General features: G+C 36.9%; 1 protein-coding gene across 1 annotated transcript; it reads right to left on the minus strand.

The window, feature by feature from the left end:
* Positions 1-3,010: 3,010 nt before the first annotated feature.
* Positions 3,011-6,947, minus strand: LOC101309436 (abscisic acid 8'-hydroxylase 2-like). Its single transcript, XM_004295923.1, has 8 exons — positions 6,721-6,947; positions 5,945-6,263; positions 5,677-5,826; positions 5,169-5,423; positions 4,935-5,024; positions 4,620-4,805; positions 4,108-4,226; positions 3,011-3,116 (listed from the first exon to the last, which is right to left on the minus strand). The coding sequence occupies exons 1-8, from the start codon at positions 6,945-6,947 to the stop codon at positions 3,011-3,013; spliced, it is 1,452 nt and encodes a 483-aa protein (XP_004295971.1).
* Positions 6,948-14,888: the final 7,941 nt, after the last annotated feature.

Consider the following 14,888-nt stretch of genomic DNA (forward strand, 5'->3'; position numbering starts at 1 on the left):
AGTTGACTCTAAGAAATCCTGTTACCTTTCCATATTTGGAACAAACTGAGTTATGAATCTCCATAGGAGGCAAGATTAAACATTTTGCTAAATTGTAGTGGTAATTCTGCTATACTACAGATTACCCCTGGTGTCCAAGAGGTATCATTAACATGTCGGTTTACTTTACTATGTGGCGCACATAATAAGCTAGTTCTGTGGCATTCACCAACCACCAACCATCTTCTTCTTTTTTTTCTTCTTTTTTTTTTTTGGAATAAACACCAACCATCTTTTTAGGTGTTCCTCTGGTGACCCAAACTTAGAATGTTTGGCAAGTTATATAGACTGGCACTGCGAAGTGTGAACTCTGTGTCTATATATATAAACCTAGTGTTCAGCAGTTCAGGTCATGGTTGTTGTGAATTTAATTGTGCCATGTCGAACTCCGCTTGGGTTAGTTTGCAACACAATTTGGGCTTGGTCAGGAATTCTCTTTCCGGTTTTACAGCTTTTAACTTTTAACATGAAACTGCTTGCTTTTAGAAATTGTTTATGCTTAGGATATGGAAATATAATCAACTGATTTTGATGCAATGCTTGAAAAGTGATGTATTTGCTCATTTTCGTCTTGGAAGTCAGAACTATGCTAAGTGGGCATGCTTATATTCTGCCAGACTTGACGGGTTGGAACTTTATTTTATAATTTAAGGGCTGAAGCAAAATTTCACATCATATATGTTCATCAATTTTTCCTGTAGGATGCAAGTTTCCGTTATTCCTTTCTTTTCTTGGTTTTTCTTTGTGAGTGCATGTGTGCATATGACAACTGCTGCTCGTCTTTAGCTCATCTTAGATGTGAAATATTTGAGCCACTTCCTATTAGGAATTGCTTCCATGGTTTTACCTGGTCATGCATTGTTTCCGATTGCACACATTATAATGAGTCTTGATGTGATTCCAGAAGCTTGCTGCTTTATGCTGTTAAACTTCCTTAGTGTTTATGATATGGAAACAAACTTCCTATTAATGACCCTGATGCCAATTATGTGTGATATCTCGGCATGTCATTTCACATTCTCTGAATGGAAATTAACATTTTGTGGGAGTAGTTACATGTCATTTACAAGAGTGAACTCAATGGATCGAAATATTTATTTCACAATGAAATGACTGATACACCATGCAACTATCACAGCAGAAGCATGTTACTGTTAGTTTTATGAACACTACATTTCCCATCCTCTAAGAAACACACACACACATAGTTTGCTGTTCTGGTTCTTCGACTTTTGGAGAGGAGTTGAACTGTGTGTATACAGGACAGGAGAGTTGGGTGTGTGTATGAGGTTGGGAAAACTTGCTTCCAATTGCAGGAGCTGCATTCCATTTGAAAGAGACTTGAGCTTTTCTCAGACAATGTTGATTTCTCCTTGACAAGGAATTTTCTTATGTAGCTGCACTTTATATGTTAAGGATGCTAATTTGCAGGCTGGTTCTCTTTCGGGAAGCTGCTTTTCTCCACCTTGAACTATTTTCAGGTGGGTGATTTTTATCCCATCTTTTGTTTTAGATTACAGTAACATAACATCAGTAAGGTTATCAAAAAATGAAGAAAAGAAGATTTTGATCACTGTTGCCATGGCACCACCACGGCATCACCAACATTAGTGAGATTGTCCAAAATCCACCATTGTTACTTTTGATTTCAAAACTAAACGTGTAGGGCTTTCAAACTATTCATCGTAGCTTCAGTGTCTCCCATCTACTGAATTACTGAACCTGATAAAATTCGCAAACAATTGTAAGTTACTAAATGAAGTGTCATACAATATCCATTTAAATTTGAAGCCTTGTGCTAATAAATTTTCCCTCTTGGAAATTATTTCTGGTTCCTATCAGTCTTGACTTCCGTTGTCACCAGCACAACCACCACCTCTCCACCCCCATCCACCACGTTGCCGTCGCTAGTATTAAGCGTATCATTACAAATTTACGTATACCTGTTAGTATTAACGTATCGTTACAAGTTTACAACAAGAAAAAAAGCGATCGATTCCTACCATTTTGTTATGTACAATGATGTGAATGCGGCTCGTTCTGTATACCTGTTAGTATCATAGAAGAATCTTCCAATGAGATATGGAACTGCCATCCAAAACTGTCAGTAACATTGTTGATGGTTCAACTGTATAAACCATCAGAGCAAAACCTTCACGCAAGCCTAGACCACATCACACGAAGACTTAGCTCGATTAGGTTGAACATCCCTGCCTATCATTTTCTTGATCTCAACCTCTATATCCTGAAATAGTAGGCACATTTTTCAGCTTTCATCCTCTAGTTTCCACAAATATATATATCATTGATTTTGATTAACTGGACATGTTAAGTAACCCACGTATGCTAAAATGTTGTGCTGAACATTCCCCTACGTGTAAATCTAGAGTGCACATCCAACATATGTCTATCCATGAAGTTCATGCACACATGAAGTTCATGCACACAGACAGACACCTTGTGACTCCATCATTTGTCACTTGTATTTATTAAGGTTTACATAAGGGGACAGAACTCCCTGGTTGTCCCTCAACTCTTTGATTTCAACACCCTAAGTTAAAGAAAAATCTCAGAAGAAAACTGAAAGTTACTTCATCTACGATCAAAACCACACAGATTTGATCTTCAAAACTCCCAAGAGAACAAAACTCTGCCATTCACACATTCAAAACTGTGGTTTTTGCTCTTAAAGGAATGACATTTGTGTTTCATTGATTATTCTTCTGCACATTACATTTCATTTCATTGATACTGACTGATCGACTGAACTGAAAAACGCTTACCCTATGCTAAGGAACTTGACATAAGATGCCGAACGATAAACTCGCAAAAAAGAAAAAGGAAAACACAGATGGAAGAAGAGGAAAAGCTAGAGTCTCAATGGGGTCTGCTTGCTTGCTTTTTGTCCCCATTGGAAAAGTTTTGGATGGTCTTCAAGAACCTTAGAGCAGACCTGGATGTCATTTGGATTTCAGGTCTTATTCTTGTTCCTGAGAGTCACTTTGATAGGTAATCCCTGTTTGGGAACTGGGAAAGGACCATACTCAATCCCATCGTCGTGGCTCATCAGGTGCCACCTAAAATTGCCATTCATGGAAAATTAGAACTCATCTGGAGACAATCACCATCACTAATTATATCAGTGTTATCATCAGAAACAGTGTCGAAGTTATCTGCTTAAAGAAAACACACAAACAAAAAGCTAGGACGCTAACAAATTCGTGAGGCTAATTATATATCCATGGTTTTTGTGTGAGATATTTGATGATGGGGACAAGTACTTGAACAATGTTGTGGTGTAGATTATGCAGAATGAGAGAGCTGTGGTCAGTGGTCACCACTCATGCCTATAGCTGGCAAATAATGTTTCAAATCGGTTCCATCTTAGTGTGAGCATACAGTGTTATATTGAAATATTATGCAGTCGTATTACTATTGATCTGAAACAGATTGAGAGTACATCTTGTTCTAATATCGATCTGCATGGTCCAGTTGGAAAATCTGGCAGTATATAAGAACAGAATCTAGGCTAAAGTCTGAAGTTCCGATGCCCTGGAATTAGAGAACAGAATCCAAATAACTAGGAACTTAGGAAGTTGTCTCTGTCCTACTCCTAGTAGTTGATTAGGGTTAAGGGCAAGTCCTTTTTTCTTTTTCCTTTTTTTTTCTTTTTCGGAGAAGTACTTTATCACTAGAGTAGCAAACTCCTACCGAAAGAACATGGTGCTTATATGCCATGTTTTATTCAGTTTGGGTGTATATGCCATGATGGAAAGTTCTTAACTAGCTCGATGAAAAACACTACAAATGCCACTAACCCTAGAGGAGATTGAGGACCATCACTTCTAATCGTGTATTCCATAGCCTAAGGACCAGTTCTGGACCAGCAATCATTTCCCCGTCACTCCCCCTCTAATAGATCAATAACATATTCTCACAAAGATACACCGACATCGACCCTCACTGAGTTTCATGAATGCTAGACGGATCTCACTTTTGTTAGTCAGTGAGCATGACTAGGAAAGAAAACTTACGCATGCTCATCAAGCAGAGAGATGGTTAATTTACCTGTAAGTAGTTGTGAGGTGGTGGAGGAGGATCAGCATCTCAATCTTGGCAAGCTCGCTGCCTGGACAGGAATGCACGCCATTTCCAAAGGGCATGAAAGTGTTGGGTCGAGGTGGAACCTGCAACATCAATCACACACACATCACAAACTATTCAAAACCAAGAATCATTTTACCAACTAAAGCAAAATTACTACCCTAAAAGAATAGGTCACGTGACATCCGATACTGGAGAAAGATATTCCCCAGAGTACCAGATCACCATCTACATATATATATATATAGTGGAAGATTCACACAGGAATGACAAGGACATGACCTAGATAATGATCCAACATTCCAACCATTGATCGTAACCTTATATATTTTCTGGCCAGAATACGATAGAGTGTTAACAGTACTGGGTCTAATATATGAATGACCCACTGGATGAATCACATGCATGTAATCAAAGGAAAGGGATATTTTTCATTATCGTGAGGATTTTCTCTGGCTAAGGTGGATTTTGGGTACCTCAAATCTTGAAGGGTCAAACTTCTCAGGCTGAGGGAAGAAATCTGCACAGTGATGGATGCTTCTGAAAAGAGGCAGCACCTTCCAACCTCTAGGGATAAAGTATCCCTCAAACTCCACGTCTTCCACTGCCTCTCTGAATGTGAATGACAGTATACTTGCTGTTCTTAGAGTCTCTTGAATCACCTACAATATTTTCCATTTCACTTTGATATTCAGAATATGCCAGTATAAGTTAAGATTAAAGGCGTATATATGTATATATATAGCATATATTTATGATATATAATTGTAAAATCAAAATGATTATTGTACCTGATTTGTCAAAGGCATACGTCTAGTATCATCCCACGTAAACCCCCGTTTCTCAATCAACATTTTTCGTTGAATTGCTTCTTGTTCCCTCTGAAACATCAGCTTGTCAACATCATTATGTATACTTATCATAAAACAAGGATGTTAGGAAGATGAAGAGAGTAACTATTCTCTACCACAGGTTGTATACAAGCGATAGAAGCGAAAAAATGCAGAATCGGATAAGAAATTTACCGTAACACGTTCTAGGAGATCGTCATTGTCATGAAGATACTTCAGGAGCCATGTTAGAACGCTAGCAGTGGTATCATGAGCAGCAAAGATAACTCCAATGATATTATCAGCAATTTGAGAATCACTGAGGTTCAGCTTAAGTTTCTGATCTTTTGCTCTCAACAGGTCTTGCAGCAATCCACCACTTTGCACATCACCACTCTCCCTTCTCTTTTGTATCAGTTCTCTCAATGTCTTATTCAGAAGCTTCCTTGCCTAAGCATTAATAAGAAAAATGATCAGAAATTATTTACAAAAATTGACAGAACACCCCCCCAAAAAAAAAGGCTTAAGAATTAGGACCATACTAGTGTAGTGTATTAGTAGTATGGTCCAATTTATGCATGTGCTTTAAGACCAAGTTAAAGGTTTTTTTTTTTGTTTTTTTTTTATTATCAAAAGTTAAGGCTTAGATATTTAAGTTTTAGGAATTTGGATGGACCACAATATGTAAAATAAAGTTTTCTACCTTCATGGCTTTGTGGAAGGGAGTTCCAGGTAGATCAAGAGCCATGGAATTATAACCCTTCTCAATGCAATGATACAGATGTTTAATCCCTTCCCCTTCAATCCCCCTTTTGTTGCCTAAAACTGAAATCATTGCCACATCGAAAGCATACTGGCACACCAAAACCAAACAAAAATGAGAATCAAACTTTTAGATTCCTTTCTGATGAAATGCACAAAGAGTCCTGCACTAAAAGTCCAAAAGAATCCCAATAAACTGACAGACATACCCTCTTCATCTCTTGCAAAGTGTTAATGGTGTTCTTCTTCCATGTGGGAAGTAGCTTTAGAACAATTTGCTCAATCTCTGAGACTGAACCTTTTATTGCAGAGGGCAAAAGTGAAGCCTGAACCACCTTCTTTAGCTTCGAGTGATAGGCCCCTTGGTGGAAGAATATAGCTTCCGGCCCTATCATCCTCTCTTTGCCTACAGGGTAAGTTGGCTTAAAGAGATGAGCTTGAGTCACCAGTACCATTTTTGCTGCTTCTGGGCTCGTTATCATCACACAGGGACACCCCAAAACATGGCTCTTGAATATACTCCCATACCTACAGTAAATGCATTAGCAAAAACTATCACATATCATCTACCTATAAAATCCACTGTTTCATCCTTAATATCTTAGCCCATAGGAAAAAGAAAAAAAAAAAAAAACAGAAAAAAGGGTCTATACGAATATTTACAACCTCTGGCAATGTTTGCAAGAGAACGATATATACAACAGTCATACACAAGAATTTCTCTTGACACGATAGCACAACTTTTTCATATGATGATTCAGAAATTCTTGCATACAAGCGTTAATCAATCCCTTGCAAAACTGAGCATGTAAATACCATGCAACAGACTGGTATAAGAGAAGTGTTGCAGTTGCATACAATGATGCAATAGTGATAAGCAAGATTTTCATTTTCTTTTTATCTTTTTCGGATATGAAGCATTATTTAAGAAGAGGAGCTGGGATCAGCTAGGAAATGAGAAACCAAAGAGGTCCATTGTGGATACCGTTTCTGCCGGACTGAGAAGAAAGAATTTGGATTTTCAGTGTAGAGCTCGAAAGTCTCTCCAAAAAACGGCCAACCCATTGAACCAGGGGGGAGGCGCCTGTAGAATCTGGGGTACTGCCATTGGATAAGGAACAAGCCCAAGAGCAGAAGGATTGGTATCAAGACTAGTCCAAAGTCTGAGTGCAGAGCTGAACAGAAAGGAGGTGATGATGAGAAAAGTTGCATGGTGCTGAAGACGGAGGAGGGATTGATGATTTGGTGTGAAGAGGTGGACTAGGCACAAGCGAAGCTAGTGGTGATTGAATGTGAATGGGGTTGTGGGGGTTTTATAATTGGGTTTGGGGACACACGTCATCACGTTTATGGCAACACTTGCTATGCATATTTTTTGAGATTTCTATAGGGTCCATCCCGCACCTTACTTTACCCCCCACCAGAACCATATTAGACATCGATAGGACACGTTATTATAAAATTTGGTTACAAAGGATTCAATCTGATTATGAACTCTTGTTTATTCTAGAGAACCATCTAATAACACTTGTAAAAACCTAAAAGGGAAAACCGTTTCATTTCTTAAGGAAAAGATAGAAAAGTTTATCTTGTGGATGCATGACTCTTCTTATTAAGATATGTTGAGAAATTACTGATTAGGCTTAAAGATGTATCGAGAAATTACTAACTTAAAAAAACAAATGACAGATGTAATAAGTAAATACGACCTATGTAAAGTTATTAATTTCATTCAACTTACATTACTGTAGTTCTATTAAAACTTCAAGTTACTAGTTAAGACATTTTATCGAACATCTTATATTCGTAATCGTCTAATATTCATGATCATGATCATGATCTATACAAGAAAAATCTATGGACCAAAAAAAAAAAAAAAAAAGGGAGTTTCTACTGACCTGGCTGAGCTCGTCTGACGGTCTGAGCCACCAATGATTACGTGAAGGAACTCGTGGCCTGCCTCACTCTTCCGTTTTGTATGCGGTGGCCAGATTTGCAGTTTTTCGGCTCTCTCTCTTTCTACAGAGAAGACTCGTACCCTCACCCCTTCATACGTGTAGGACTCTCATGTCTGTTCGTGAGACTGAGCCTTCAGTCCGTACGTTTCAGCATGCAAGTGATGCGGGGCCATTCAAGAGAACTTTGGATCTTTGCTGGTCATGGCCAACCTTATTTTCTGGTTCTTCTTTATGCCATTTTCGGGAAAAGGCTCGAAGAACCCCCACCGGCCCCCAACTTACTGAACTCGGTTCGACATGTCATTGTTATCTTTCCACCTCTAACCCAATTCCCCATCACATTTTATGCATGCAAATGTAATGCCACACTCGTGTTAGCCTATTCTGAGTACTGTTTCTTTTCTCTGTTCCCTTGTTTGAATTTAGATGATGAGATTACGTCAAATGGGATCCTGAAAGAAATAACTGCTATTCTTGCTTTGTGAAAGCATTGTTGAGGGATATGTCAGTTCAATTGAAAGATTATATGCATCTAATTAACTTTGTATGGAACTCAGATCTCTTTACAATGTGATAGTGAATAACAACTCAAGATCCTTGATGTCATTTATATGCGCAAAGGTAGTGCTAACCTCATACAAGGTTGTTCTTTTTCTATATATGTAGCAGTGCTAAAGTGTCAAAAATTATACATCAGAGATAACCTGATGCAAAGTTGTTCTCTTTCAATGTAACGGTGTTAAAGTGTCAAAATTTATGCATCAGAGATAATGTCAACCTCGTATAATGTTAGTGGTGTCTAATGACAGATTTTTATCGATATATCATAAATAGACATCCAACTGGTGTAGGGTTATATCTGTTATCTATAAGTTGTAAAATATGTAACAACTCAAATTAAAGATGCAATCTCTTACGAAGTGTTAGATTTTATGCATTAGGTGTAGTGTCAACCTCGAGTAAGTGTAGCGGTGTCTAAATGACAAAGCTTAACTATTATATCATACATTGGCATCCAATTAATCTGAGGTTATATATATGTACTATATGTCAGTGATAAAGTGTTTAACAACTCATAATAAAGATGCAAAATCTCTAATTATATGTCAGATTGTATTCACGCGAATGTGACACCAACAAGATTCTTCTTATTATGTGTTAGTGATCAGTGATAGATCAACAACTTCACAAATAATGACATATGCACAAACTTGATTGAGACTTTTCTTCTCTATGAGGGTTTCTCTACTGGTTAATCTCTATATATGCTGGACATAAGTTAACACCAATTTGCCTTATCCTCTATCAATCCTTTAATATGAGGTCTTGCTACCTTATGATTTAATCTCTACTGCCTGATCGAACTAAAATTTCCCATAATCTTATATTCTTCATCGCATATATATGAAATATTGATCTGAAATTCTGGATCTGATATGGTGATACTGTGATAGTACGTGGCTGACACACTAACTGTAGATTGAGAAGTGGTTGGCCAAAGATAGCAAAGAGTTAAGGATCCGAAACAGATTTGAGAATTGAGAAGAAGGTTTCCCAAGAATAAGAACAGTTCACGTGGGAGTGGCTGTCTCGACTTGACTCTCCATCAGGAGATAGATCTCTGGTTTTGTTGTTGTTGCAGGTAACGTACGACTACAGGCGTCGTCCTTGAACTAAGTGCCTGTTGTTGCGCAGCGCGACGATCTGGGTGTGCTGCTAAGGACCTAGCTAGCTCATCATACCCAGCTCACGTTAGTCCCGCTTCTTCAAATTTAACACTGTCTGGACGTGTCAAGCAGCTTCACACCTGGCCATTATGGCTCTCATCTTCCCCTCTAGGCCGCCTCTACTGATCCCTATCCACCTTTACATAAGTTTATTCCAGTCGTACTTCTCAGTTCTCGCTCTCAGACCCCTTTATTTCTTTTTTTATTAAGTAAAAAACTTAAATGCTACAACTAATATTTTATAAGTCGAACTCACAACATCTGACTTAAAGAGACTATGCTGCTAGACTAAATGATATTGGGTCTGACCTATTTTTTTCTTAATACTTGAAAGGATGCGGCTATTGTCATCCCACAAACCACTTTGCTCACCCTACATGTGATTAATTTATTGAAAGACCAAAATAACTTGATGTAAAATTACGGCAAGGGACAATAAGTTGTTAAAAATTACAAATTTTTATTTTTTTATTTTTTTATTTTTTTGGTATGAACATGTATGTACTCCATAAATCTTAACCCAAATTTATCATATTCGATCGTTCTAGGTCTGAAGACGCTAGCATTCAACCTGAATATGAGGTGAACTATTTGCATTTCTTCTTTTTTTCTTCTCTTTTTTTCTTTGTTGACGCTTCCGTCTATCATTTTACTCATTATTTTTCATATCATCTTTGTATGTAAATTCTCATGGACAATTGTACCGTATTTATAAACAACGCATAGATCAGTTTAAAACACTCAGAATTATGGAGTAATGGAGAAGAGAATGTATGGTGAACAAAGTATAATTGAGAAAAATGTAGTTTAGGGATTGTAAATGGATGAACAAAGTAAAATTAGGAAGATTGTATTTTAGGTATTATAAATGGGTGAACAAAGTAGACTTATAATTAAAAATATATAAATAGGATATGAAAAAAATGTGGGGTGAGTAAAATGGTTTGTGAGATGGCAATAGACGCACCTTACTTGAAATGCTATTTGTATGGTTTAAGCTAGAGTAGGTAATTAAAACTAATCAAAGTAGCTATTGTTTCTATATAAGAAGAAACTTAATATTGATCCATTGTTTAGCTAATGAATCTTAGCTACTTACTTTATTGAAGGTATTTGGGAAAAACATAATGTTGCTTTCCGGAGTAAATTTATTGGTTGTCAAATCGTATTAAGGTTTTGAAAATCAGTTGGAGACCGTTAGTTCTCGGTCTCGATTCTCTGCTCAGATTTTACGTATTGGTCATTTTACACAAGTTTCCAATCATCTTGTCCTTGGTATTTGACTTATTAGGTGAAGTGCAGTCAGGCAGAGTGCATTTAACAACATTGTTTGTTATTAAATGACTAGTTTTATCGTTTATCGTATACAGTTACTCAGTTGGAGACAGTTAGCATCTAAAACTAACGAATTTCTTTGAGTTGTGTGGTTTTTAACCTTGTCTATTGTTCAGCATAATTTGTCGATTCAATAAAGTATGACTCGTACCACCCTTACACCTGCATGTTGTCACCTGAGACAAACATCCCAACTCGTATCACCCTTACGTCCGCTAGAGCCCATGTACAAGCTAGCCTAGCATAGAGCGAAGGCCCTGCTTGATCTGAAACCCCAAAATAATGTTGCCCGCCTACTCCCCACGTCTGGACGTAGCCAAGCGACGTCAATTCAAATATCGATATTCCTTAACCTCACACAAACTAGGCACGCTCGACGTCACCCCTGATTTGTCCATGTAACTCGAAATGCTTGACAAATAACGATGTCAAAGGGGTGTGCCATCAGACCAGGCATGAGAACTTGTGTAGAGAAGACGAGTAATTTGTTTCTTCTAATAATTATAAATTTGTCATATTGTTGAATATTACTCATCATATAGTGTTTGACGAATTTTTTAAATCTTTTTTTTTTCTTAATTTCATCCCACAAGGAGAAATAATTTATTCATCACAACCTAAACTAGGTTGTTGTTGCATATATACTATGTTACTCAGTTCCTATCTAGAGCGAAGCTTCACTATGAAATTAAAGTGTGAAGTTCCTTATTTGACTCATTTTTTTGTCATATTTCCACATCTCCGTCATTCATATTATTGATACTAATGTATATATCATTCCTATAAAATTTCATCAAGATTGATGATCGTTTGGGTACTGAATTAGATCAAATCAATGAACGGACCATAAATTTTACCAGAACTGTTTGTGTAAATAACGATTACGAAAACTTAAATGATCATCAAATTAGATGAAATTTTGTAGAAGTGCTATGCATTAGGTTCTATAAACTCAACGGTGGAGATGTGGAAATATGACTAAAAAGTGAGTCAAATAAGGAACTTCACACTTTAATTTCATAATGAAGTTTCGCTCTAGATAAGAACTGTCATGTTGCTATCATATATATACAGACAACTAGTTAGCGGTAGACCGCACAAGTGGTACGTACAAATAAACTTACTTATTACACTATCAAATGCGCATATCTCAATTGATTAATTAGCTTGAAACATCAATTGAGGGTAAAATTTTAACATCTTCATCAAGTTTTGAGTTATTACTCGAAGATGCTTGTAAACTATAATACATGGAAACCCTTCGAAGCACCTACCCTAATAAGTAAGTTTTGTGCATGTACTCTAGATAGCACATTCGCAGCCACTGCAAGGAGGAAAACTATTGTTCTTCCAAGCCACCAACTCTAGCCTTTGAACTAGAGAACGTACATCATGTTCTCTGCCATTAAGGTTACATCATTATCAGTCGATAACTTAGTCGATAATGATGATATAAATCAATTATTAGGGAATCTAGAGAATATTACAATTTTTGGAGCGGATTTTACGCACCAATGTGTACTTGCACCATTACTGTGCAAGTCATCAAATCGTCGTATGCGAACATCTAATGAAGATCATAGACCCTAAATTCCTTCATTTCATTTTCATTTTTGATCGGATCAAATTAGATCAAATTAAGCGTTTATAATAAGAGTACATGTTATTTGACCTTAGGTCTTCACCTCTTATGTTATAAATACTTAGGACTATTTTTTTTTGTTTCAATTGTGTTAACGATATTATAATACATGTATCATAATGCGTCGTGGATGATCGGATCAAAATATTACATATTAATTGCTCGGTTCACTCACACATTGATACGTAGAAGAATTTTCGTTTTTGAAAATAATTCGAGAATAAGAAAAGGCTTACGGACATTTCTACCAGACGGTCGCGATTCTCCTGTACGTGTCATTCCCTGGTTGGTTACTTGTATGAGAAGAGATTTGAGATTGCCCGCCCTTGCTAGTAACGATATCAACGCATACGTGGCTGGCTACAGAGAGAGACACATATCCTTTCACATTGTGTCGCGCCGCACATGATCACAAATGCGGTATCTTAAACTGCATCGTTTTGAGACATCGATTTATACCGACACATGTGTCAAACTAGGGTGCGGGGTGGTGGGACCACAATATCTAAAAGATCCTCTGTGATGCCTCAATCAATAGAGTGGACGGTCATAATCATTGGACAAAGTACACTAATGAAATCTGCATAACTAGTTTCATCGGTCCAAACTTCGAACTTAGAGGCTTTCCTACTGTTGCATAGACCCTATCTTTTCTCGTGTTAAGAGGCTAGAAAGATCAAACAATCCACCTCTTGTGTGAGTGTGTTATGCGGGCATAAAATAAGAAGTTGTTCTAAAGATTTATAAGGGAATGTTAAATAATGAATCATTATGAAAAGTTTATGACATGTTTATTTACTTCGATCGTGAAAAGTCATGAATCAGACATTTATAATGTAATAAGTCATGATTCGGTGATAACTAGAGTAGATACGAAAACAATCATTCATGAACCCATATCCCCTTTATTATAAAGTTAAGAGTTATTCATGAATCGAGAGATGATACCTACACTCATTCTGATTCATCCATGTATTAGTAACGCGTTTTTACTTTTCTATGTGGAATCAATTTGATTAATATTCTTTTATTCGTTAGTAACCACATGATTATGTTTATCTTGTAATCATTCCCTCTACTTTTCTTGAAGCGTAATACCTTTCATGCTAGTCACTCATTCTTAAAACCAGTATTCTTAAGACTAAAGAGCCGGGTGTAACCATTCCAAATACGTAAACGTGCTCTTTCCTTGACCAACTGACTAAATATGTAGTCAACTAAATGATTTGCAGATATCTAACTTAGATTCATGGACCTACGTTACTGTTTTCAAATTGTACACTATGGTTGACGGATGTTTCTACTAAATTTGGGTTTCTATGTTAGACTATGTACATGCTAGTCCTACTTTGACAATTTGATTTCTACGAGCATGGAAATGATAGAGACTGACAAATCTAGCTATGCATGATCTATTGGGTTCGTTTTGTTTTTTTTTATTTTTTATTTTTTTATTTTTATAAAATACTGACAAGGATTATGCGATATTAGCTTCTTTGTAGCAGTCTGGTGATTGACAGAACACCCACTCTATCTTAAAGGGGATCGCTACAACCGGAAACCCACCGCACGTTCCTAATCAGAACTTTTATTTAAAATAATAAAAAAATTACATAAAAAGAGGAATGGGTTCTTTCAAGTTGAATGAATGAATATTCTTGAATCATTTGCTTATGTCTTTTGTATTCGTTGTTAAAATCTCATCCACAATTCCATTCAGATTGCTCATTGATCCACATACATGTACTTTACACCGTCCTTGAAAAATGTAATAGAGAGAAAGTAATCATTCGAGCATAGATATGGGTGAGTGGCAGATATAGTATGATGCAAGATCAACTAGCTAATCATATATGAAGTTCGATCACTGATATCCGTAAGTGGTATTTATACAATGCCTTTCATAAAGAATTAGAAGAAATCCAAAGGTTTTTGGGAGGACGCAGTCGTGGGATGACCTCTATGATATAAATAAGCACTTCCAATTGAAGGTGATTGATCCCAAACTTGTTTAATTAAGTGTGTGTCATTTTCTCAGATCTCTTCCCAGGTTAGCATTGATCTAACAGTTGATTTGTAAAAAGAAAGTGGAGAGTGTAAATATATTATCACTATTAATACTAGTTAAGTTGGTCAAATGGACGCGTGTGACTGTGTGAGTGAATGGACGATTAGGCATTCTCCTACTGAGGTTGCAAAATCTTTTCTTATACATGAAAATACAATCCCATTTGATACTATTCATCTAAATAGTAGGTTATATAACCAAGAGTGGGTCGGTAGAATGACTAGTTTAGAACCCCCAAGTCTAGAGTTCGAAACCCCATGAGGCCTTAGTGGCCAGCCAGTGATGAGGTCATGTGCATGTTTGCGTTCCTGCCCTATAATGATGCAGTGAAATAGTCCAGCAATTGTTGGGATACTCTGCATGGGTGTGTGTGTTACTTAATCTAACTAAGGCTAACAACCACCCCCCTCTTATAAAAAAGAA

Source organism: Fragaria vesca, linkage group LG3 (genome assembly GCF_000184155.1).
Source record: "Fragaria vesca subsp. vesca linkage group LG3, FraVesHawaii_1.0, whole genome shotgun sequence".
Classification (NCBI taxonomy): domain Eukaryota; kingdom Viridiplantae; phylum Streptophyta; class Magnoliopsida; order Rosales; family Rosaceae; genus Fragaria; species Fragaria vesca.

Excerpts from the sequence above, each read along its gene's own strand:
- LOC101309436 (XM_004295923.1), bottom strand. The coding sequence starts at position 6,947 with ATGCAACTTTTCTCATCATCACCTCCTTTCTGTTCAGCTCTGCACTCA. Across the intron at positions 5,025-5,168 it reads ATCTCCTAGAACGTGTTACG|AGGGAACAAGAAGCAATTCA; the intron begins GTAAATTTCTTA and ends CTGATGTTTCAG. Across the intron at positions 4,227-4,619 it reads TTGACCCTTCAAGATTTGAG|GTTCCACCTCGACCCAACAC; the intron begins GTACCCAAAATC and ends TTGATGTTGCAG.